At 49.3% G+C, this 22,116-nt stretch overlaps 1 protein-coding gene across 3 annotated transcripts in view; it reads right to left on the reverse strand.

The window, feature by feature from the left end:
- Window positions 1–22,116, reverse strand: part of Shank2 (SH3 and multiple ankyrin repeat domains 2) — a 453,640-nt gene that overhangs the window by 345,483 nt on the left and 86,041 nt on the right. For all 3 annotated transcript variants that reach the window (XM_085841131.1, XM_085841128.1, XM_085841127.1), the window contains exons 7-9: window positions 16,284–16,435; window positions 14,939–15,106; window positions 2,177–2,293 (exon numbers count right to left, since the gene is read on the reverse strand). In XM_085841131.1, the coding sequence (XP_085697257.1) occupies window positions 2,177–2,293; window positions 14,939–15,106; window positions 16,284–16,435 (437 nt within the window). The remainder of the gene's footprint in view (window positions 1–2,176; window positions 2,294–14,938; window positions 15,107–16,283; window positions 16,436–22,116) is intronic.

A 22,116-nucleotide genomic window follows, 5' to 3' on the forward strand; every position in this document is an offset into this window, starting at 1 on the left:
CAGTGACCAAAGCATCAAATGTTTACCAATGGGCCCTGTGATGTCAGCTATATCTATTCTAACTGACATTATATGGGGAGAAGGTTTTCCTGGGAGTTCTGGCCATCTGGGGATCCTCCTAGGGATGAAGACAGCTCTGGGGTATGTGGAGTAAACCCTGGCAGGTCCAGTCTCCTATATAGCCAAGAACAGAGGCTGCCTAATAAAACTCTGTGGCCTCCTTTTCAAAGACTATCATCATGCCCACAATTATTTTAAGTGACAGAAACTGTGATTTCCTATATTTTTGATGATTAAAATATGCTTGAAATATACTGAGTGAAATTAAGCCTTGTTTTCCCATAGCAGGCAATCATTACAAAGCAGATGTTGGTGCAGATGTTTTCCTAGCCCCAGCCAAGCCTCATGATGTGTTTTCTAAGGCAGCTGAGTATTCCCACACTTAACAAGGGTTCCCCCATTCCAGCTCCGGGTGGACCCCGGGGGCAACTGCACTGTGAATGTACTCTGCATGCAAGCCAGGATCCCTGCAAGACACTCCAGGTGAAACACCGATTCCATCAGCCTAACCATGAGCACGACACTCACAGATTCTACGGTCAGAAGGCTTGACTGGGTGTGGACCATGTGAGTGGGGCCTTGAAGGGTTTGTAGGAGTTCTCAAGAGTGAATGATCCAGGAAAGTTACTGGCTAGAAGTAGAGTGGACTTGGGGCCAGCCATCAGGGCCTGGGAACAAACTTGGATGTAAGCTAAGGCTTGAATTCTCATCTAGGGTCACTGTCAGTGGTGCGATGAGATTATTGCTCTGAGACTGGAAGAGAACTCAGTGTTCACTGAGACCACATCCCAGGCTCAGCAGAGCCTCACCACTGAGATCCCTCTGCCCTTCAAGAGGGAGAGTCTTTCCCCAGTCCCTCCCCTTGGCTGCCTGGGGTCATGTCCGTGTGTCATTAGCCCCAGACTTGAAGTTTCACCAAGTGAGAAGAGAAACAAGAAAACAGCGTCTTCAGTGGGGTTGCCCTGCCAACCTGACCTTGAGCACCAAGGACATTGGTGACTTTCCTGCTTGCTGAAGCTGGCCCTGAAGTCCACCCACATCCTTTGAGCAGCACTATGCTATACCCCACCCCCACCCCCACCCCGGGACATCCGTCTTTACTTCCCCTCCACATCCAGCTCAGCCTACTCATGGTCCAGGATCCAAGTCCCAGCTACTAAGGTGCCTCCCTTCCAGAGAGCAGGGACCATGTCCCCCAGCCTGTAGGGATTCCAGAACAACACTGCCCACCAGGGTCTGACAGGGAAGCTTGGGGGAGGGGTGTGGGCACCAGTGTGTCATGTACCTTGAGATCTGCTTAGGAGTTTGTCCCCATGGAGGCCAGAAGATAGCTGAGGCTAGACCCTGCATCTGCACACCCAGGGTCATGGCAACATGAAACCACAACAGCCAAAGGCAGAACAAGCCACACGTCCACCCAGGGGAAAGCAGGTAAGCAAAGGTGCCCGTCCCTCAGTGGTGTGGAAACAAACTTCAGAAGGCAGAGTGTCTGGCACTCGTTAGTACAGGTTAGACCATGAGAACATGATGCTGAGTGGAAGAAGCTTAGCATAGGTGGCTAAACTCCTGCAAAATCCTAGTCTTCAGAGATCCTTGAAGCAAAGAGCAGGATGGGGAACTAGGGGTTGTGGGGGTGGGGGGTCGGGAGCCAGTGTTTCCTGGGGAGACAGAGATTCAGTCTGGGAAGATGAACAATTCTGGAGGTGGGGAGTGGAGATGTCCATACAGCGTCGTGAATGTGCTGACTGTCAAAGCACTGTGTGCCCACGCGTTTATGAGAGTCACGTTTGTTATTCACATTTAACCACAAGTGGAAAGGAGAGGGGAGGGGTTACCCAAGTGCCAGGCTCTGGGACCAAGCAAAATTGCCACTCAGCCAGGGGAACAGGAGGTTCCAGCTTCTCCTGTGTCTTTTAGACAATGAGCAGCCTGGGTCATTGGCACTGTGCAGGGCTGACTGTAGATCTGGAATGTGACCTGGGGCTGCTCACAGCTTCACCAGCCTCTGGTTCTCAGTAAGGCAGCAGGTGAGGGTCACAGAGATACCCTGGCCAGTCTCTCCACCCAGTGTCCAATGTGCCCCAGGGTTAGGGTGAGGGATGGGCATGCCACTGACCTGATTGTAGAGGGCGCAGATATGCAGGGCTGTGTTCCCTGAGGCGTTCTGTGCGCTCATGTCTGCGCCATAGAAAAGCAGATGTTCCAGATGCTGGACATGGCCGTACCTGCAGGCCTGAGATAAGAGACTGAGTGAGACCTTGGTGCTCCTGCTGGTCAGTCGTGAGACAGAGACCCCAATGCCCCCTGCTGGCCAGTTCTGAGACAGAGACCCCAAGTGCTCTCTGCTGGCTAGATCCTAGACACAGAGGATGTATGAGACCTCAGCACCCCCTGCTGGCTAGGTCTGAGACAGAGACTCCAGCACCCCCTGCTGACTAGGTCTGAGACAGAGACTCCAGCACCCCCTGCTGGTTAGGTCTAAGACACAGAGACTTCATGAGACCCCAGCACCCCCTGCTGGCTAGGTCTGAGACACAGAGGCTGCATGAGACATCAGCTCCCCCTGCTGGCTAGATCTGAGACACAGAGGCTTCATGAGACCCCAGCTCCCCCTGCTGGCTAGGTCTGAGACACAGAGGCTGCATGAGACACCAGCACCCCCTGTTGCCTGGCCCTAAGACACAAAGACTAAATAAAACCCCAGCACCCTCTACTGGCTGGGCCTAAGACACAGATGTTGAGTGAGACTTGGTACCTAAGGTTGCCCAGGCAACAGGCCTATGCCCAGCATCCTACCACTCATTTAAAAGCATGACAGAGCTCTCAGAAGACTTCACCCTACCTAGCTTTGTAGACCTAGGACCACAGACATCACACACCAAGGACTGGCTAAGAGTGGAAACAGGGAACCCCTGACTAGTTGGGAACCTGTACTCTGCTCTTGGGCAAGGGGTCTGGAAGGGGCCCCAGGGTTCTTTCCACACAGAACCAAAAAGACACGTTGTTCAAAAGACAAATAGGTCTTTCCCTGATGTGGGTGCTGAACTCTGTGACATACCATTCAGGATACTCAGCTCTGTATTACTGGTCCATGCTCCCAGGTGGGATGCTATTATGTATGGGCAAGAAGATGCTCTGAGCCCTATACCTGTGTGTGCAAAGAGGCCTACACTTGTCCTTCCACATGCAAACCCAGCTTCCCACTGCATTAAATGAAATCCAACCTTCCACAGGAGGTGGGACCCAGGGTAAGACAGCTCCATCATGTGATCTGCTCCTTCCAGGTCCTTCTAGGGGTTGACACAGTGGCTATGTCCCAGGTAGTTTGAAAGCCAACACACTTGGACTGAGTCCCAGACCATCCATTAGCTTGGCCCTCACTTCCAAGCTTATGGATGTCCTTGTCATTAAGTGGAAGCACTGTTCCTCTCATGAGTTAAGAGGACAAGTACATCAAAGATGACATGACACTGGACCCTAAAAATAGGCACAGCACCCCATTCCAGTTCAAAGGGGGCAGGAAGGTCCCTGCACAGGTGACTGGGCACCTCCGCCAGGCAGTGACCTCACAGGAGGAGGCAGGTCTGCCACACCAAGGACAAAGAAAGAAAACTCTCCTGGATGATGACATTGGTCCTGGGTCAACGACTATGCCTCTGATCAGTGTGCAGAGGACACTTTACCTCAGCAGGGTCAATGAGAGTAAGAGTCACTTGCAAAGAGGGAGAAGTAGACTATGGTTGTTAAAAGCATCCAAGAAACATCCATTTATCGTGCCATGCCCCCGGTGATGCTCTCTCATTGTTGACTAGATGGCTCTGCCAGGAGATCCCGCTCTCCTACCTGCCTGCCTGCTGGCCCCACTTCACTTAAGCACCTGCTTCATTCTTGAGATTGCCTGCCCAGTTCCTGTTGGTTCAGATGACCCACATACACCTGATTCTGCAGAAGGACAGGCCACAGCTATGCAGCTGGCAGCTCCATCATTGCAGGCAAAGCTCAGGGAGGGTCCTTGGAGCCTACCTAGCAGATTCAGGGAGTCAAGGCCAGCATGGCTCAGGACTTCTGGAAAAGTAACATTCTTTACAGCTGCTGGGACTAGCACACCACGGGGAGGGGAGGGGAGGGAAGGGGAGGGGAGGGGAGGGGAGGGGAGGGAAGGGAAGGGAAGGGGAGGGAAGGGGAGGGGAGGGGAGGGGAGGGGAGGGCCACAAGAACCACAGGGAAAAGCAAGGAGCCAGGGAAGCCCATGGAGGACCCTGCTGGGACTCCTCTGAGCTACTCTACCCCTGGGGCTTTTCAGAGACATTAAAATAAGGCCTAATCCCTCGCTTGCTTCAACCAGTTTGAGATGGGAATTCTGCTCCTTAAACTGAAGATACAATTTGGCTAATCAGCTCTTCTCGAAGGCTTTGCGGAGACAGCATTTTGTAGCAGCTTAATTTAATTGCTCTCTCGTCAGTTAAAGAGGACTCGGTTACTACAAGCTCACTGAGCAATTAATCCAGACTCATTACCCCCTCCCCCACATAATTTGAATTCAGGAAGGTTGAAGTTGCATTCCCAGGAGTCTGCCACCACTTTCTCAGAGAGGGTCAAAATGTGATGGACACTGAGAGAGGAAACAGGGGCATTGACTGTAGGAAGTTAGGGGCAAGGGTGAAGAGGGAGGAGGAGGAGGATGGGGGAGGAGAAAGAGGAAGAAGGAGGAGAAGGAGAAGAGGAGAAGAGCAGAAGGAGGAGGAGAAGGAAGAAGGAAGAAGGAAGAGGAGAAGAAGAGGAGGAGGAGGAGGAGGGGGAGGGGGAAGGGGAAGAAGAAGAGGAAGAGGAAGAAAAAGAAACAAAAATAGATAGCTATAGCCTCAGAATCTGCCAGGCACATAGATAAGGCCTTTAGCCTCTTCCCTTCTTAATCCCTGCTGGTGGAGATGCAGGAGTGTGGGTAGGGAGAGTCCAGGGATCAGACACTGGATGGCTGAGCAGACCATCTGCAGCCAGAGCTTAGCAAACAGGTGCTCAGGTGAAGAACTCAGGGTAGTTTCTCTAAGCTGAAGAGACTAAATTCAATTTAAAGAACAGCCAAGGCCTTGTGGTGCTGGCTTGGTATGGGGATTAATTAATTAATTTTATGTGCATGAGTGTTTTTATGTAGGTCTATGCACTACATGCATGCAGTACCTGAGGAGGCCAGCAGAGGGCATCTGAACTCCTGGGACAATGAAGAACCAGCCTGCTGCCATTTTAGATTTAAAAGCCATCTTACAGTAAAGACAAATTAGCTTTGTTCCTGTTTATGATTAAAGCTCTGTTTCTCAAGGATTAGGCTATGCACTGCCTATAACTTTAACTATGAATGGTTCTCTACTGCCTGTTCCAAGAAACAGCTAGAATGTCTTTGTTTCAAAAAGCCAATAACCATCTTGCAACATTATCTTTGTTTTCAAATGATTGCTATGATTACCTGTTGTTGAGACCACATTGCAATTATGTCTTCCTGTCAGGAGGTGTTAGGTGTCATGCTTATGTTCTGCTCCTATAACCCTTCCAATTTTTCCCACTAAATCCCCCACTTGGAAACCCTCTAGTCCTGAGCTATAAAAGCCTTGGCTTCCTCACATCCAATGCTTACACCCCCACCCTAGGAGGAGGCAGCCCATGTACATGAATGAAAAAAAATTGCTTTAACTAATTTGGCCATAGTAACTTGGGCCAGTGTTTTCCTTCCGTCTTTGAGATTAATAATTGGCGTTATAGACATTTGTGAGCCACCATGTGATTGCTGGCAATTGAACCCAGGTCCTCTGGAAGAGCAGCCAGGGCTCTTAGCTACTGAACCATCTCTCCAACCCCTGGTATGGAGTCTTACCATGAACACAATTCTCTTTTGATTGACAACTGGAGCTAGATTCTCACTATGTAACACCCAATGACCTGGAACTCATTATGTAGACTAGGCTGGTGTCAAACTGGGGTGACTGTCTTGCCTCTGGTTTCCAAGTGCTAGAGAGTAAACTGTCATGCCTGGATGGATGAATGTACAGTTTTGACATATATACAGAGGAACAAAGATGGAAGCAGGGACAGCTGTCCCTCTGAGCTATGAGACCATCAGTGACCAATCAGAAATATTCAGGATAAACACCATATTTGTAGTGATGGTGCACAGACATCTTTTTCGTGTCATTGTTTCCCAAACAAAAGAACAGAACAAGTATTTGTACAGCATGTCCACTGTGCAGGGTCATAGATGACAGGGGTGGTTCAGAGTATGGGGAGGGGCGCAAATGTGTGTTCGTGTTATTTTATGTTGGGACAATGTAGTGATTTGAATGAGAGTGCTCCCCATAGGCCTGTATGTTTAAATGCTTGGCCCCTAGTTGGTGGGAGCATTTGGGAAGGATTAGGAGGTGCGGCCTTGTTGGTGGAGGTGCACCACTGAAGGCAAGCTTTGAGTTTGCAAAAGACTCAGGACATCACCAGTGCCTGTCTCTGTCTGTGTCTCTCTGCCTCTCTTTGTCTCTTTCTGTGTCTCTGTCTCCCTCTGTCTCTCTCTCTCTTTCCTCCCCCTACCTCTCTCTGACACCTGGTTTTAGATCTAGATGTGACCTCTCAGCTGAGCCTGCTGCTGTGCCTTCGCTCTGCCATCCTGGACTCTCACCCTCTGAAACTATAAGTCTGATTAAACACTTTCTTTCATAAGTTGCCATGGTCACGGTGTTTTGTCAGAGCAATAGGAAATTAAATAGGACAGACAAGGCCTTACTCTGTAGCTCTGTGGCCTAGGCTGACTTAGAACTCAAAGCCAACCCCTGGCCTCAGCTTCTTAAATGTTGAGATCACAGGTGTGAGTCTCAATACCTGGCTGTACCTTCTCAATTTTTGGTAAGACACTTAAACATCATAGATTAGATTGTGACATCCTTGGGGTCCCGGAGATATGGGAGGGAGGGACGGAGGGAGGAAAGAAGGGAGGGAGGGAGGGAGGGAGGGAAGAGAAGAAGAAGAAGAAGAAGAAGAAGAAGAAGAAGAAGAAGAAGAAGAAGAAGAAGAAGAAAGAGAGAGAGAGAACACATGTGCATGTGTCTCTAATTCTAGCTAAGGAAAACATGTTATCAGCAGCCATGCACCATGCTACATTAGACAGAGGTAAGGTCTTGAAGAAATGGTCATTCCATAGCTGAGGCAATTTCCTGAGTTGAGACATTCCATATTAAAGGTGAAAGTCCTTAAAACTGAGGAGGTTCTAAAGGGAGGTCCATTCAGAGTCAGTAAGTAGACAATTCATAATTCTCAGGATGTCCCTGAAACTGAACAGATGCACAGGCCCCTGCCTCTCTAAAGTCATATAAGCTAAGATGCTCTTAAACCAGAAGAGCTGCCTAGAAGTAACTGTCTGACCTTTCGAGCTGCTTGCAAGCTGTGCAGGGAGCTCTAGGGTTCTAGCTGCCATGAGGCATCAGTGTGTTTGGGTGGACTTACAGTCATCCCTGCTCCTATAACTATCCCACCCCACACTCCTATAAGGAATGCTAACAAACTTACTGGCTCAATAAGTTGGACTTCAGTGTTATCCTTACTTTAGTCTGTCATTGGTTCCTATCAGTCAGGGATGATTATATTTTTGTGACATGTTTCCCCAGGAAAAGTATCACACAACAGCCTGAGTTAACCATGTGTCAGAGAAAAAAATGACAGGAACATGCCTGGTATGGTTCATATTGACTTATGTGTATTTACAATCACCATGGAAACACCCCTCTGGGCATGCCTGTGAAGGAGTATCTACATTAGGTTCATGGAGGTATAAATGAGGATGGCACCATCCCACGGGATAGGGTCCTAAACTGAACAAAACGAAGCAATAGGCTGAGCACCAGTGCTTGTGTCTCTCTCTGTCACAGTGGCTGCAGTGTGACCAGCTCCATCACACACCTGCCACCATGCCTCCCTTCCCCGCCGTGACACCATCAGCGCCCTCAAAGCGCAAGACAAATAAACCATTCTTTCCTTAAACTGATTCTGTCCAGCGTTTTGTCAAGCAATAAGAAAAACAACTGAAACAATGTTCAGATCCATTCCAAAGGGGCACCCACAGATCCAGACAGATGCTAACACCAGGTGTTATCCAATAATATCTGCCAGAAAGGAGAAACCTGTGAGTCTTCCTTGCTATAAATAAAAGATAAACAAAAGTAGCTTTTCTGTCTGATGGATACCCAGCTAGAGGCAAAAATGGAGGAGAATCTCTACTGGGCAAAGGCAAAAATCAATACAGACAAGAAATCTCAATGCCACAGCTGCAGGTGAAATCTCGCATGTACTGGCAGTCTCGGGGATCGCTAGCTCACTGCAACAGGGAAGACGTAGCATCCACAGCGATGCCACTAGTCATGTCAAGTGGTCACCACAGGCCACCTGACAGGACACAAGGCCAAGAGCACAGTGGGAGCAGCTTGGAGACAAATACAGACCTGTGTGTCCTCAAGACACGGCCAAGGAGCGCAGGCAGAAAGGCAATCTAGAAAACAACTGTCCCCAAGTCCGAAGGAAACCCTGGGAAGCCAGAGGGACCAGAGGGCAGGGCACAGCAGGCTTGCCCACAAAAGGGGTCCAGGGTAAACTCAGGATGTACCCTCTGACATTGCTGGGTCAGTTGGTAAAAATGAGCGGGCTCTGGAGTAAAGCCCACCAGGAGGCATCTGCTGTATGATGCCCTACCTTGCAAACTCCCTGAAGACAGTTCTAAAGCAGAGAACCCGAATGTTACCAAAGGGTAAAAGCCAGTCCCTGTTCCCTGCACAGCCCACCGGACACAGCTTCCAAGCAGGACACAGGTAGGGGGCAAAAGCCAGTCCCTGTCCCCTGCACAGCCCACCAGACACAGCTTCCAAGCAGGACACAGGTAGGGGGCAAAAGCCAGTCCCTGTCCCCTGCACAGCCCACCAGACACAGCTTCCAAGCAGGACACAGGTAGGGAGCAAACCAAATTCAGGACACGACGACACTGACTCAGACCCTGTCTTCCTACTTCCCTGCCTTCAAAAATAATTTTTTTTCCTTGGGGGTCACCCAAATCTACTGTCTCAGACAGCCTTCGGGAGGACTGGGCATGAGTATTTAGAATAAGGTGCCCTCAGAGTGCTGGGTTCACCCCAGCTGTACGCAGCAGCCTGTCTGCCACTTGCCAAACCACAAATGTGGTATGAATGAGGAAACAAGAAACCTTCCTCTGAGCACTGCACTGCCACCTGCTGGGCGCTTGTGGTAAATCTCCAAACTCATACTGCAGAAGGAAGGGGCTGAAAAGCTCCTGGACATCAGTAGAGTTCTAACCAGGGTGTTACAATGTCACTCTTCGGACTCTTTGGTCTAAAAGGAAGGCGGTGAGTGAGAATGAGATCACTGGAGTGAGCAAAAGTAGACAAGCCAATGGGGCTAGATGCCTCAGCAATTAAGAGCAATCATTGTTCTTCCAGAGGACCTGGGTTTGATTCCCAGCATCCACATGGTGGCTCACAACCATCTATAACTCCAGTTCCAGGAGACCTAACACTACCACCATCTCTGGCCTCCATAGGCACTATATGCACATGACACATATACATACATGCAGGCAAAATATCCATACACAAAATACAATAAATAAATCTATTTTTAAAAAAAAGACCAGATAATAATGGTTTATACCTTTAGTCCCAGTACTTGGGAGGCAGAGGCAGGAGGATCTCTGTGAGTTCAAGGTCAGTCTGGTCTACAGAGCGAGTTCTGAGACTGTCAGAGCTACACAGAGAAACCCTCTTCTAACAAAAATAAAAACAAATAAAGTTTACCAAGACACAGACACACAGAAGTCAGCCATGTGAGGTCACAGGCAGGGTGGTGACTGTGGAGAGGGTCATGTGTATGCTGAGAACACAAACTGAGCTCTAGAACACAGGCATGGTAGAAAGCATATCATAGGTGCTCTTACATTCAGCTGTTTCAAGAGTTCTGAAATACCTGAGGAGACACTGTCCTTGCTCTGGCCACCTAGGAAGAATGAGAGGATTTCCATCTCAGTATGCCCATACTGGACAAAAATCACTCCATGGGTGGTATGAGGAGGTCACCCCACACTGATGATGTGGACTCATAGAGCACGGGAGTAAGTGGGGTCCATGAGAGCCATCATGACCTAGCTGCTTAGCCAGGTGGCTCTCCTCTTCCTGAGAAGCTTGTCTGCGTTGGACCCAACACACTGCAGGCTGCACTATAGCTGTATATGTGTCTGGGGCAGGGGGAAGGAACAAAACTGAAAACTTCCAGGTCCCACAAGTGGTGGGAATGCATTTGTTATCTTTAAGGAGATCTCTCTCTCTCTCTCTCTCTCTCTCTCTCTCTCTCTCTCTCTCTCCATCTTTCTCTGTCTCTCTGTCTCTCTCTGTCTCTCTGTATCTGTCTCTGTCTGTGTGTGTGTGTGTGTGTGTGTGTGTGTGTGTGTGTGTGTGTGCTTTCGAAGGTGTCCATGCTGAACATGTATTTATTTAGGGACCAAGGAAAAGAACTAGTGGTATTTAAACAACAAACTTTAAAGATATGAGTTCAAGGGCTGGAAAGGGGGCTCAGTAGTTAAGAATGCTTCCTGTTCTTCCAGAGGACCTGGGTTCAATTCCGAGGACTGTCATGCCAGCTCAAAACTATCTGCAACTCCAGTTCCAGAGAATCCAGTGCCCTCTTCTGGTCTTCAAGAGCATTGCACACATATGACACACATACATGCAGGTATAACACTTATACACATAAAATAAAAATATCCAACAATTAAAACAAAATTTGAAGAAAGCTCCCTGCTCTTCCAAAGGGCCCAAGTTCAGTTCCCAGCACTCATGCTACGTGGCTTACAATTTCCTGTAACTCCAGGTTCAGGGGATCTGACACCCTCTTCTGGCTCCCATGGGTACCTGAACCCACAAACTCATGCCTACACATGTACACACAGATATAATTAAAAAACTTAAACGTTTATTAAAAGATATTAGTTTGCAGATGTGAATTCGAACAAGAGCTCTAGATATAGCCAGCAGCAGCACCTGCCTGTGCACACCTCAGCAGAAACGTCCTGTGATATAAACCTGGCTTCGGAACAGACAGCCAAGGGACAGCTCTGAGAACCCCAGGGAGCTGGCCAGACACTTGCCATGTGCGCTACCAGAAGGTGACTCCACGGGCCAGCAGGAGAGAGCAGACATCTCCACAGAAGGATGCTACATCAGATGGTGGTGCTACCCACAGAGGAACCAACTTTAAATCCTGAGCCCAGAAATCTGGGGCTGTGGGACTGTTCTAAGAGGGCCAGAACTAGTCTAGGTGGACCCCTACAAAACCCACCCACCCCGTGCCACCTCTTCCTCCGCAAACATAGTTATGTTAAGAATGATTTATTCTTGAGAGGTCTGCAGGTAAGATGAAGGAGAAAGCAATGAGGTAAGTCAAGGCAGGGATCAATTTCATTCAGCCAACTGTTCACTCTGCGACCTTAAGCCAAGTTAGTTACCCTCTCTGGGCCTGTTCATTCGCCTGTTAACAGAAACAGGAAACACCCTGCTGGGGTTATTTTGAGGGTATATGTAGGTAGTGGGTGGAGGAGTGTTTAGCTGGGTAAGTGTGAACTGTGGCTGGAAGGATAACCTAGGAGGTGTTGGCTGTGCCTCCTACTCCTGCCAGGTCTGCCCAGGTCTGCCCTGTTTAGTAAACACAGCAACCTGCAGCTAAGAGAGACAAAAAACAAGGTTCCCAGGCTAGATTGAAACTTGACCACTAGAGGGCAGTTCAAACCCTGCAAGAAAAGGCAAGAGACTGGCTTCAACAGTCAACAGTATAAAGTCTTCCAAGGTCTCCATAGAACCATGGTCTGTGGGCTGAAGGGCTGAGGGACTGACAGGTCCAGATGACACTGAAGTGGTAAAGTTCTCAATCCAGACCCTTGATGGAACTTGGCATCTGTTGAGCCCAGCAATCAGAGACAGCCAAGGTCCCACAGCCAAGAGCTGTCCAAGGTAAGAACCAGGGTCATATGGTTTACATGAAAAGGGCCAGACCTGTAAGTGTGGTGTCACTGGACTGTGAGGAGGGGCTGCCCTGGTGAAGGGACAGGCAAGAAGGCTGGAGGTGAGGCAGGGAGACAGACAGACAGACAGACATGAGTGAAGAAGCTGTAAATATGCAGAACAGAGGAGCCACAGTCACCCATTTTCTGCTCCAGGACACCAGTGCCTGCTGTCACTATACGAGCCCAGAAACTACGATCACATAGGGATACAGAGTACATATACCTGCTTCCTAAATGTCCACATATGCGTGTGCACACACACTTGTGATCTTTTAAATATCTGTTTGTTTCCTGTCTAGCTTGTTTCCCTCCTGGGTCAGGGGTCTGTCCACTGCTTCATCCTGGCGTCAGAACACTGAGTGGGTGGCAGGTTTCACTGACCATCGGTCAGCAACATTCATGGCTGTGTGAATAACATATGGGCAGTGGAGTCCTCAGCCAGTGCTGGGAAGATGGGGTGGGGGGAGGGACCACAGGCCAGGAGCCCCATGAGGCCTCTGCAGATACAAACAAGCAGGTACCGTGCACGAGTGAGGGCCAGACCAGGGAGACAGCTGAACAACTAACTGGGAAGCTACTCTCAACCTTGCTCCACACCATGGGAGGGACTGAGCTCTCCTGGTGGCTGGGCATAACCTTGGACAGGGAAGGAAGGGGAAGCAGCAGGAATTGAGAGGAAAGAGGGAAGCAGGTGGGCAAGATGCTACTCCAGTTCTCAGGGCTGGAAACAGGGTTCTCCAAAGAGCCAGAACAGCTAGGGTAGAAATGTGTACGCGGCCTGCGCTCTGTATCTGTGAATCTGTCACCTACAGAGTCTACAGCCATGGAGAGAAGAAATACTTGGGGAAATGCTGCATCTATGCTAAACACACATAGACTTCTTTTTCTTCTTGTCCTTAAACATGGTAGAACCATCACTCTCAAAAAACTTAAATCATTCAGGTTACTGTATATCATGCCTGCAGTCCCAACCCTTGGAGGCTGAGGCAGGCAGATTCCCTAAAGTTCAAAGCTATCTTGTTCTATGAAGTGGTTCCAGGATACCCCAGGCCACAGATTGAGACCCTGCCTCAAAAAAGAAAATCAAGAGAGTAACCTGAAGATGGCTGAACAGGCCTTGGTAAATGTGTGCAGTAAATGCCACACAGTATTACAGAAGGGATTAGAGCGTCTTAAATCTTGTTATCACTGGGAAGTCCTGGAATGAGACCCTTGAAGGTCCTCAAAGATGGCTGGACTTTGAAATGTATATATGGAGGCACAGAGAGATCAGAAATCATAATGTTTTAAAGAGTTGTTTTTCACAGTGATGGGGCCCCCAGGGTGAAGTCCACAGGGAGGCAGGAACCTGGTGAGAGGCTGGTGCTGTAGGTGGAGCCTGAAGGCATCTGGGACAGAGCTGGGGTTTTCTAGGTGCCTATGGCTTCCCCAAAAGAGCCTCTGCTGATTGGACAGGCCTCACCTCGTGTGGAGAGTCAACTGTTTCCCTAAAGTCTACTGGTTTCTTAAACACATGTCCCATCTTATAGTAAGTACTCTGTCAGAGCAGTGGCTAGAATTACCCTGAGCTAGCACCTCGTACCATGTCCCAGCTGTCTGTCACCTAAGGTTAGTCACCGTGGGGAGAAAGCCCCTCACAGAATAAGCATAGGTATGACAGCCGGTCTCACATGTCTCACATTGGCTACATGGACGAGACAGCCATTATGCTTGCCACTCGGATGTCCCCACCCAGTGTGTGCTTGGGGTTCCAGCAGCAGGTGTCAAAGAGTACCACTCAGTCCATGCAGGCCTGGGAACTTCTCCAAGCTGTGGGGCCCCACAATCCAGAGCTGCTGAACCCCATAAGTGACAGGCCAGGGGAGGGCAGGACCTCCCTCCCTCTCTGTTACAGTCTGCAGCAGTGGGCCCTGGATGGCACTAGGTGGGCATGCAACTCCTCCCTCCAGGAGGGGCAGGTATGGGAGGTACCACAGGCATTGAGAGATTGATAAAGAAACTAAGAATCATGATGTACAACCGCCAGCCATATCAAGGCCAATGAGAGATATCCCTGTTCTCTTCCCCAACCTTCCTGCCCACCCACCCAGACCCTTACTCCACCAGAATCAAAAGCCTTGACTTCCAGGCTATAATCTCCAGCTTTGGAGGACTCAACATTCCTTCCACTAGCCCTCTGAGCCCAGCTATGCTGGCTTAGCTCCAGCCAGCCAGCCCCACCTTCCCAGAAATCCCTTCCAGTCTAAAAGTGGGGAGCTGGCAATGGCTCCCCCAGCTGCTTGGCTGGTGTACAGGGCTCAGTTTGAACTTGAACCCTTCCTTCCTGCACCTTCATTCACCATCAGGCGAATTTTGTTTCTTGACAGGGTCATGGGTATCACACTTCCTGGCCCTATGGTTACAAAGTCATAGGTGACATATCTACCAGTCTCATGATTAGAAGGTAATGTCTGAAAATTTCAGGTCTTGTGCAAAACTATCGGGCTTCATCCTGGGTCCTAGTACCCTCTTTGCCATGTTCCTAGAATGTCAGGGCCTAGATATCATGAACAGGGATGTACTCCTTCAGCCCCATCCCCACTCTAAATAACGGTTGTTGTAGATACACAGCAGCCTCACGTGGCCACCGAGTTTCTCCTGCACAGTGGGAAATAGCCATAAATGTGACAGCATGTATATGCTGATGATTAATGTAAACTTTTCAGGGCCTGGCACTCAGGTGCTTTGCAGGCTGGGTCCAGCATTGCAGGGCTAGGATCTCAGCAGTGGGAATGGCGAGCAGAGCCATACCTGGTGGATCTCATGCCAGCCATTCTCATCCTTGCAGCACACGGAAGCATGCTCGTGGAGAAGGAGCTCGCAGCAGTAAGGGTCGCCCCCCACAATGGCTGTGTGATACAGCGGCGTGAGCCCGTAGCTGTCCTTGTAATCTGGAGAGGCGCCAAGCTCCAGGAGGGTCTAGGGGAAGAATTTAAAGTTGTCATTGGTCTCGTACATGGAATGAATACACACATGGACCGCTTTCCCACAGGCTGAGACATGCCTGGACACCTGATTGCCTTCCTCTGACACACACAAAACTGGAGAGTCCTAACTGCCAATCAAGGTGACAGGTGATATTTGGGGATGCAGGAACAGCACCTGCACCCAGGTGGGAGACAGTTGGCAGCTGTGGCTCCTTGACAGGTTCCTGCTGGCACCTAGAATCCTGTATCCCAGAAGACAGCTACAGAGAGCCACCAGGGTAACATCTGGTAAGGAGAGCCATAGCATTTGAACTTACACCCAGGACAGCGGGACCCCAGTGAGTCAGGGGTAGTGAGTCCCAGGGAAGGGGCAGGAACATGTAGGAAGGTGCAGCTGAGGTAAGGTAAGGATGGCAGGAATGAGAGGAAAACCTCCATCTTGGATCAAAATGCAGCCAGAGGACCTGGCCTCCTCATCAGGAGCCACCTTCTCTCTGGACAAGACTGCGTGTGCTGCCAGACAGGGGCAAGGAGCAAAGATGTGGGAGAAAGGAAGAAAGGAAGAGACTGAATGTTGCCTGGTAGGGAAAAGATGGGCATGGGGAGAACCGTGTGGGGAGGAGGATGTGGGGAGGATGGAGAAGATGGGCCTGAGAAGACAGGCATGGGAAAAGTGGGCGGGGGGAGATGGCTGTGGGAAACACAGGTATGTATGGGGAATGGACCTGGAATGGCAGGCATGGGAAATGGGGGTGGGGAAGATGGCCACGGGGAAGACTGGTGTACTATATGCCACATGGAAGTTCAGGAGAAGATGGGTGTGGGTACAGCTGTCTGGCTCCCAGAGTTGCAATACAGGGGGCAACCATGCTGTCAGTACTTCTACTGGATTTGAGGCCTCCTCTATGGGACCATGACAGGGTTTAGCACCAACTCATGCATTGGAAACATGAGCCCTTCTGTGGACTAGAAGGATCAAGGTAGCTTAAGGTGAGTAGTTCTAGAAGCAGCTAGAGCACAGAGGGGGCAGGAGAGCCTGACACTCAGCTGCCCTTCTGAGCTCCAGTGGGAAGAGATTCATGGTTCCCTAGAGAGAAGGCCATCATGACAATAGCTCAGGGACCAGATAAAGGACCCTGCTGCCCACACAAGGCAGACTCAGGACATACCTTCAGGGCAACCTGGTTCCTCATGCGGGCAGCCTTGTGAAGGGCAGTCATCCCATCTCTGGAGCGGAAGTCCAAATGTGCACCCCCATTTCTGAGAGCTTTGATGACCTCCATGGAATCATCGAGCTGGGCAGCCAGGGTCAAGGGCGTCTCTGAGGGGACCAAACAAAGAGGCGTTAGAACAAGTGCGGAGAGGGCTGCCAAGCCCTACTGTGTACTCTGCCCTGTTAGAGCACTTGAAACTGGCCAGCTCTTTCTGTGATCCTACGCTTCCCATTTTTTCACACTGCCAGGTGATTCAGACAACTTCATGACAATGACAGAGACACAAGGGGTCACACATGTAAATCAAAATAGCAGCAGCAGGGTTTCAACAGTGTAGGCCTTGGTGGTATGAGTCTGGAGAGTTCCAGCCCACTCACTGAGGACAGAAGCCTGGGCTCCATCTTGGCACGTCCCTCATAGGCGCAACTGGAGAGAACTCTTATTGGACACTGGAAAGGCTGGCACCCTTTCTCTTTCCATTCCGTGATGCATGCAGACTCTTTGTGGCTGTCAGAGATTAAAAACTGGGGTCCCCTAGGTGCCACATTCAAGTGACCACAGATCACCAGGACAACCTACAAGTTTCTGTGACCCAGAGTGGCAACACTCCACAGTAGCAGTCCTCAATCTTCCTGATGCTGTGACCCTTTAATACAGTTCCTCATGTTGTGGTGAGCCCCCAACTAGAAAATTATTTTGTTGCTACTTCATAACTGAAATTTTGCTACTGTTATGAATCATCACGTAAAGATATGATATGCGACCCCTCTGAAAGGGTTGTTCAACCCCCTAAAGGAGTTGTGACCCACAGGTTGAGCACTGTTGGTCTTGAGTCTCCATCTTGAGGCAGGGGAGGAAGCTCAGTGGGTAGCGTACCTGCTGCACAATGATCCCCAGCACCCACATAAAAGCGGAGTGCAAGTGTGCCTGTCTGTCACCCCAACAGAGACAGGTGGATCCTGAGGGCTTGCTGGCCACATCCAGTCAAAACAGTGGGCATCTGGTTACGTGAGAGCCGGCCCCACACAGGTGTGTGCAATACAGTGTCTTGAAAAAAAGTCCTCATTTTTCACTTGTTGAAATCGCCTTGGTTTCTAAAACACGTTAGAACTTAGCAAGTACACCTGAGCAGAGGCTGTTACCTGAACTTGGGTCACTTTACCTTATAGGCACACCATCACCCTAGAAATATCCTGGGAGCATAACCAGGTATATTCCAAGAGACACCAGGAGGAAGGGAAAGAGGCAGGACCCTGGCAGGCCAGCTGAGAGCTCCAGACAGGCTACAGGGATAGAGCACACCACACCAGGAAGGGCAAGGAGGGAATGTAAGGGACTCAGAGCAGCAGCTGAAGGGTACCTCTGTGTCTGTGGTGTGTGTGTGTGTGTGTGTGTGTGTGTGTGTGTTCCATGTATAAGACAAGGGGTCCCAGAAATCAAGCATCTGGTGGGGCAGTCCCTCCCATATCAGGCAACAGCTATGGCAGTGAAAACCAGTTTTCCTCTGAAGGGCTGGGTGACCTCTAGCAGGGTTCTTGAAACACTGACTTAGGAGACTGAGGGTTCCCGGGATGGAAACTTGAACACAGGGAGGAATAATGAGTGTATCACAGATGTGGGGACTGGAGGTGGGGCACACAGGCTGACCTGAGCCACCCCAAATGTGAAATGCAAGATGCAAAACAAATGCACCCTGGGTAACTGCTTCCCAGCAGAGGCTACAGTGTCAACCAGGCACTCACTGGTGAGCAGAGCCAACCCCAGCATCAGAAAACACTTTCCTCTCTCATACTGGCTGGGCCCCATCTTCACCAGAGCAGCTGATGCTCGCAAGAGAGCCCCAAGGTCAGGCCGGTGGACATTCTCTCATAGGACGAGGGGAGGGAGGTTATCAGACCCAGACCTGAGATCCAGCTGCTCCCACCCGGCCTTCCCTCCCAGGTGTATGAAACTCTGCTCTGCTACATGTGGTCTCTTCCAAGGTGCTATCGGATACAAACTGAAGGCTAATGAAGCAGGGCTCCATTTTGCAGATAGGGGGACATTACCTAAGTTGGGGTGGGGCTTTGCAGTGATGCAGCTGTTTTAGGGTCACCGGCACTCCTATAAGTAACCCTTCACCCCTCACTGTTCCTGTCACTCAGCCTGATTAAGTCATTAGTCTGGGCTTGGGGTTGTTTCTTTGTTCTGCTCTATCCAGAGTGAACAGAAGTTCGTTCACATCTTCCCAGGTAAAGTTAATGCAATGCACAGATTGAAAAATAACAACAATAAAATATAACCAGGAAATAACACAATGTCAGAGTGGTTTTCACAGCGTCCATGAATCAGGTTTTATAAGCAATCTAGAGATGCTGCAGGCTGCCGGGGGGGATGCGCACAGGTTCTGTGTGATGTGAGCACAGCTGGAGCTCAGACCTGAGGGATCCTGAAGCCCATCCCTCAGGGACATCTGCATAAAGCACAACCCACACAGAGACTGGGTGACCAGTACATGGCATGGTGGGGGGGGACAATCTCACAGACAGACACCAGTCTCCATTGTACCCTCCAGGAGGCAGGACATAAGTCCCCACTCCTTAACAGTGAGCTGTGCCAACTGAGCCCCTTCCAAAACACACTGTATGGGACAGGCTCAGCGGGTGGCTCTCAGGGAAGAAAAGCTGCAGTCAGGGCCATGCTAGGGGAGGTCAGCGTCACAGCAGTCAGTTTGGCTGACAGCAGGAGCTGCTAGATCCAGTCAGGAAGAAAGCACTGGACAAATGTGCACGGAGGGGCATCTGCATAAATACCAGGCCAGTCCTCAAAGCTGCCAGGGTCATCAAGTCCAAGCAACCATGAAAGCCATGCAGCCCACAGAGACATGGCAAGTAAAGATGCTGCAGGGCCCTGAAATCCTCTGACAGGAAGAAAACATCTAGAGAAACTGAGGAAATCAGAATAGTGCATGGGCTTTATAACACTTGTATGTGGATCTGAGGGCCAATGGTGGCAAAATATGCCACACTGATGTCAAAGGGTAACAATGGGTAAGCGGTCTGCAGACACTCCCTAAGGCAAAGCTTTTTCTAAGAAAGGTTTCTTTAGCAAATGAACAATAACAACAACAACAAAAACCTTTGGGTCAGAGAGATGACTCTGCAATTAAGAGCACAGGCTACTCTTGCAGAAGTTTTGAATTTGGTTCCTAGCACCTGAGTCAGATAGCACATAACTGCCTATAACTCCAGCTCTAGGGGATCTGATGCCCTCTACTGGCCTCTATGGGCACACACAGATGTGCACACACACATGCATGCACATACATAGTAACACATATACACATAAATAAAGATTTTAAAGTTAAAGTCACTCTGTTATTCACAGGCTTAGAGAAAATATTTCCAACATCAAACACAAATGCAGGAGATGCTGGCATTCAATATGCACAGAAAACTTGTAAACTTTATAACCTCCCCCACCAAGTGCATGAGACGCCTGAACAAAATCCTCAGCAAAGAGAACTGACAGACAGATGGTTACACGTGAAACACCTGGAACACTGTGCTGTGCCCCAGGTCCCTAGGAAATGTACTCACCCCTCCAGGTGACACCCCACAGGGGTCACACTGCAGCCACTCAGAACGGCCAAACACAAAACGCTGAGCCCTTAACCCTTGAGGACAGAGGGCCCTGCTCCCTCATCACTGACACAAATGAGACTGGGTGCAGCCACCTAGGGTGTCTTTTACAAAACAAAGCACAATGTGGCTAGAAAGGTGACTAAGCACTTTAAGAGCACTGACTGCCCTTCTAGAGAGCTTGGGTTCAATGCCCAGCAACCACTTTGTATGGAACAGTTTTATGTCAACTGTTGATATGAGTTCGTCATTTAAAGAGAAGAAGCCTCAATTAAGAAAATGCCTCTGTAAGATCAGGCTGTAGACAAGCCTGGAGGGCATTTTCTTAATTAGTGATTGATGGGATGGTGCCATCCCTGGGCTGGTGGTCCAGGCTTCTATTATGAAGCAAGTCATGGGGAACAAGTCAGTAAGAAGCACTCTTCCACAGCTTCTGTGTCAGCTCCTGCCTCCAGGTCCCTGCCCTGCTTGAGTTCCTGTCCTGAACTCCTTCGATAATAACCAGTGATGTGGAAGTGTAAGCTACATAAACCCTTTCCTCTCAAACTTGCATTTTGGTCATGGTGTTTTATCACAGCAGTAGAAATTCTAAGACTCGAGTGAAGGTTTATAACGGTCTGTAACTCCTGTTCCAGATCTGATGACCTCTTTTAGCCACCACTGGCACTGTACAATGTGATACACAGACATGCAGGCAGGCAAAACAGCCATATACCTGGAATAATTATAGTTATTTTTTTTAATCAAGCACATTCTACCCAGCCACACTCATGCTCTAGGAGTTGACACAAGAAAGCTGAAAATATATGTCTAAGCTGAGTATGGTAGCATAGACCTATTTCTCTGAGCACTCTGAGAAGTTGAGGAAGGAGGATTGCTTTGCGTCTAAGGTCAGCCTGAACTATCTGAAAAATGTAAAAATAAAAAGAAAGAGGAAAGGAAAACCTATGTTCATAATTGTTAAAGATTGCATGGAATCATTTTTCTATTCTAAGTCAATAAATATTTTATTAAAAATTAAAAAGAAACCTGCTGAAAGGGAAGAATGTTATTTAGAACTCTGAAGAATTCATCTGGGCCAACTGAGATGGCTCAGTAGGTAAAGTGCTTGCAGAGAAAACCTGAGAATCTGAGTTCAATCCCCAGACCCCCACATAAAAGTGAAAGTCGAGAAATGACTCCACGAGTTCCTCTGACCTCCACATATGTTCACAGTGCACATACTCTCCCAACACACAATTAAGTAAATATGTTGTTAAAGAGACACAAACAGACACTGATGGAACTTGGGCACAGGCCACTGGATGAATGAAGCTGGTATGGCTGCAACATACTGCCCAGTTCCCACAGTGACATTGTAGGAAAGGAGGTGACAACAGGGACACAGGTGACTGTGGCTAAGAGGAGAAGACAGCCAAGCACGTGGGGTGTGTAGACAGTGATGGGGTCCCCGATTATGCTGGATGGTGGGTACAGGAGTCACATGTTTGACAAACCCCACAGAATCTGTGACATCCCCCCCAAGAGTAGCCCTAGTGTAACCCCTGAGCCTCAGTTGTGACAAACACAGTATACCAGTTTTGACTGTTAGTGACAGAGAGACTGGTGCAGGAGCATGTGGGAATGTCCACACTCAGGGCTAGACTTAATTAATCAATTATTTTGAGACATGGTCTCATGTATCCTAGGCTAGTTTCCAACTTGCTATGTAGCTAAGGATGGCCTTGAACTCCGGATCCTCTTGCCTCCCACCCTGAGTGTTGGAATTGCAAAGTGTATGCCACCACATCCGTTTCTTGTTTGTTGTTGTTGGATTGGAACCCAAGACCTCGGGCATACAGGCTCTGTATGCTCTGGCTCTGAGATATATCCCAGTTGCCCAGTGGGATTTTCCTGTGCCCCTAAAACTGGTTCTTTATGGACCCTAGACCCAATCCCAGGCTCATTTCCTTCCAAGACTGCCTTTCGTGGTTCACCTTCCATATTTGATGAACCTTATCTTCTAGCTCATGAGCTTCCCATGCTCCTATGGGAGCAGGTGCATAAAGAAGGATTGCAAAATAACTAGGTACCACATCCGAGTTCTCGCCTAACAATAGGCCTCTTTATTAGAACTCCAAGGACCAACCAGACGCACCCGACTCACTGGAGGGGGGAGTATTTATGAA

This window comes from Mus caroli, unplaced genomic scaffold, assembly GCF_978045245.1.
Source record: "Mus caroli unplaced genomic scaffold, Mus_caroli_1 scaffold_8, whole genome shotgun sequence".
In the NCBI taxonomy this organism is placed as follows: Eukaryota; Metazoa; Chordata; class Mammalia; order Rodentia; family Muridae; genus Mus; species Mus caroli.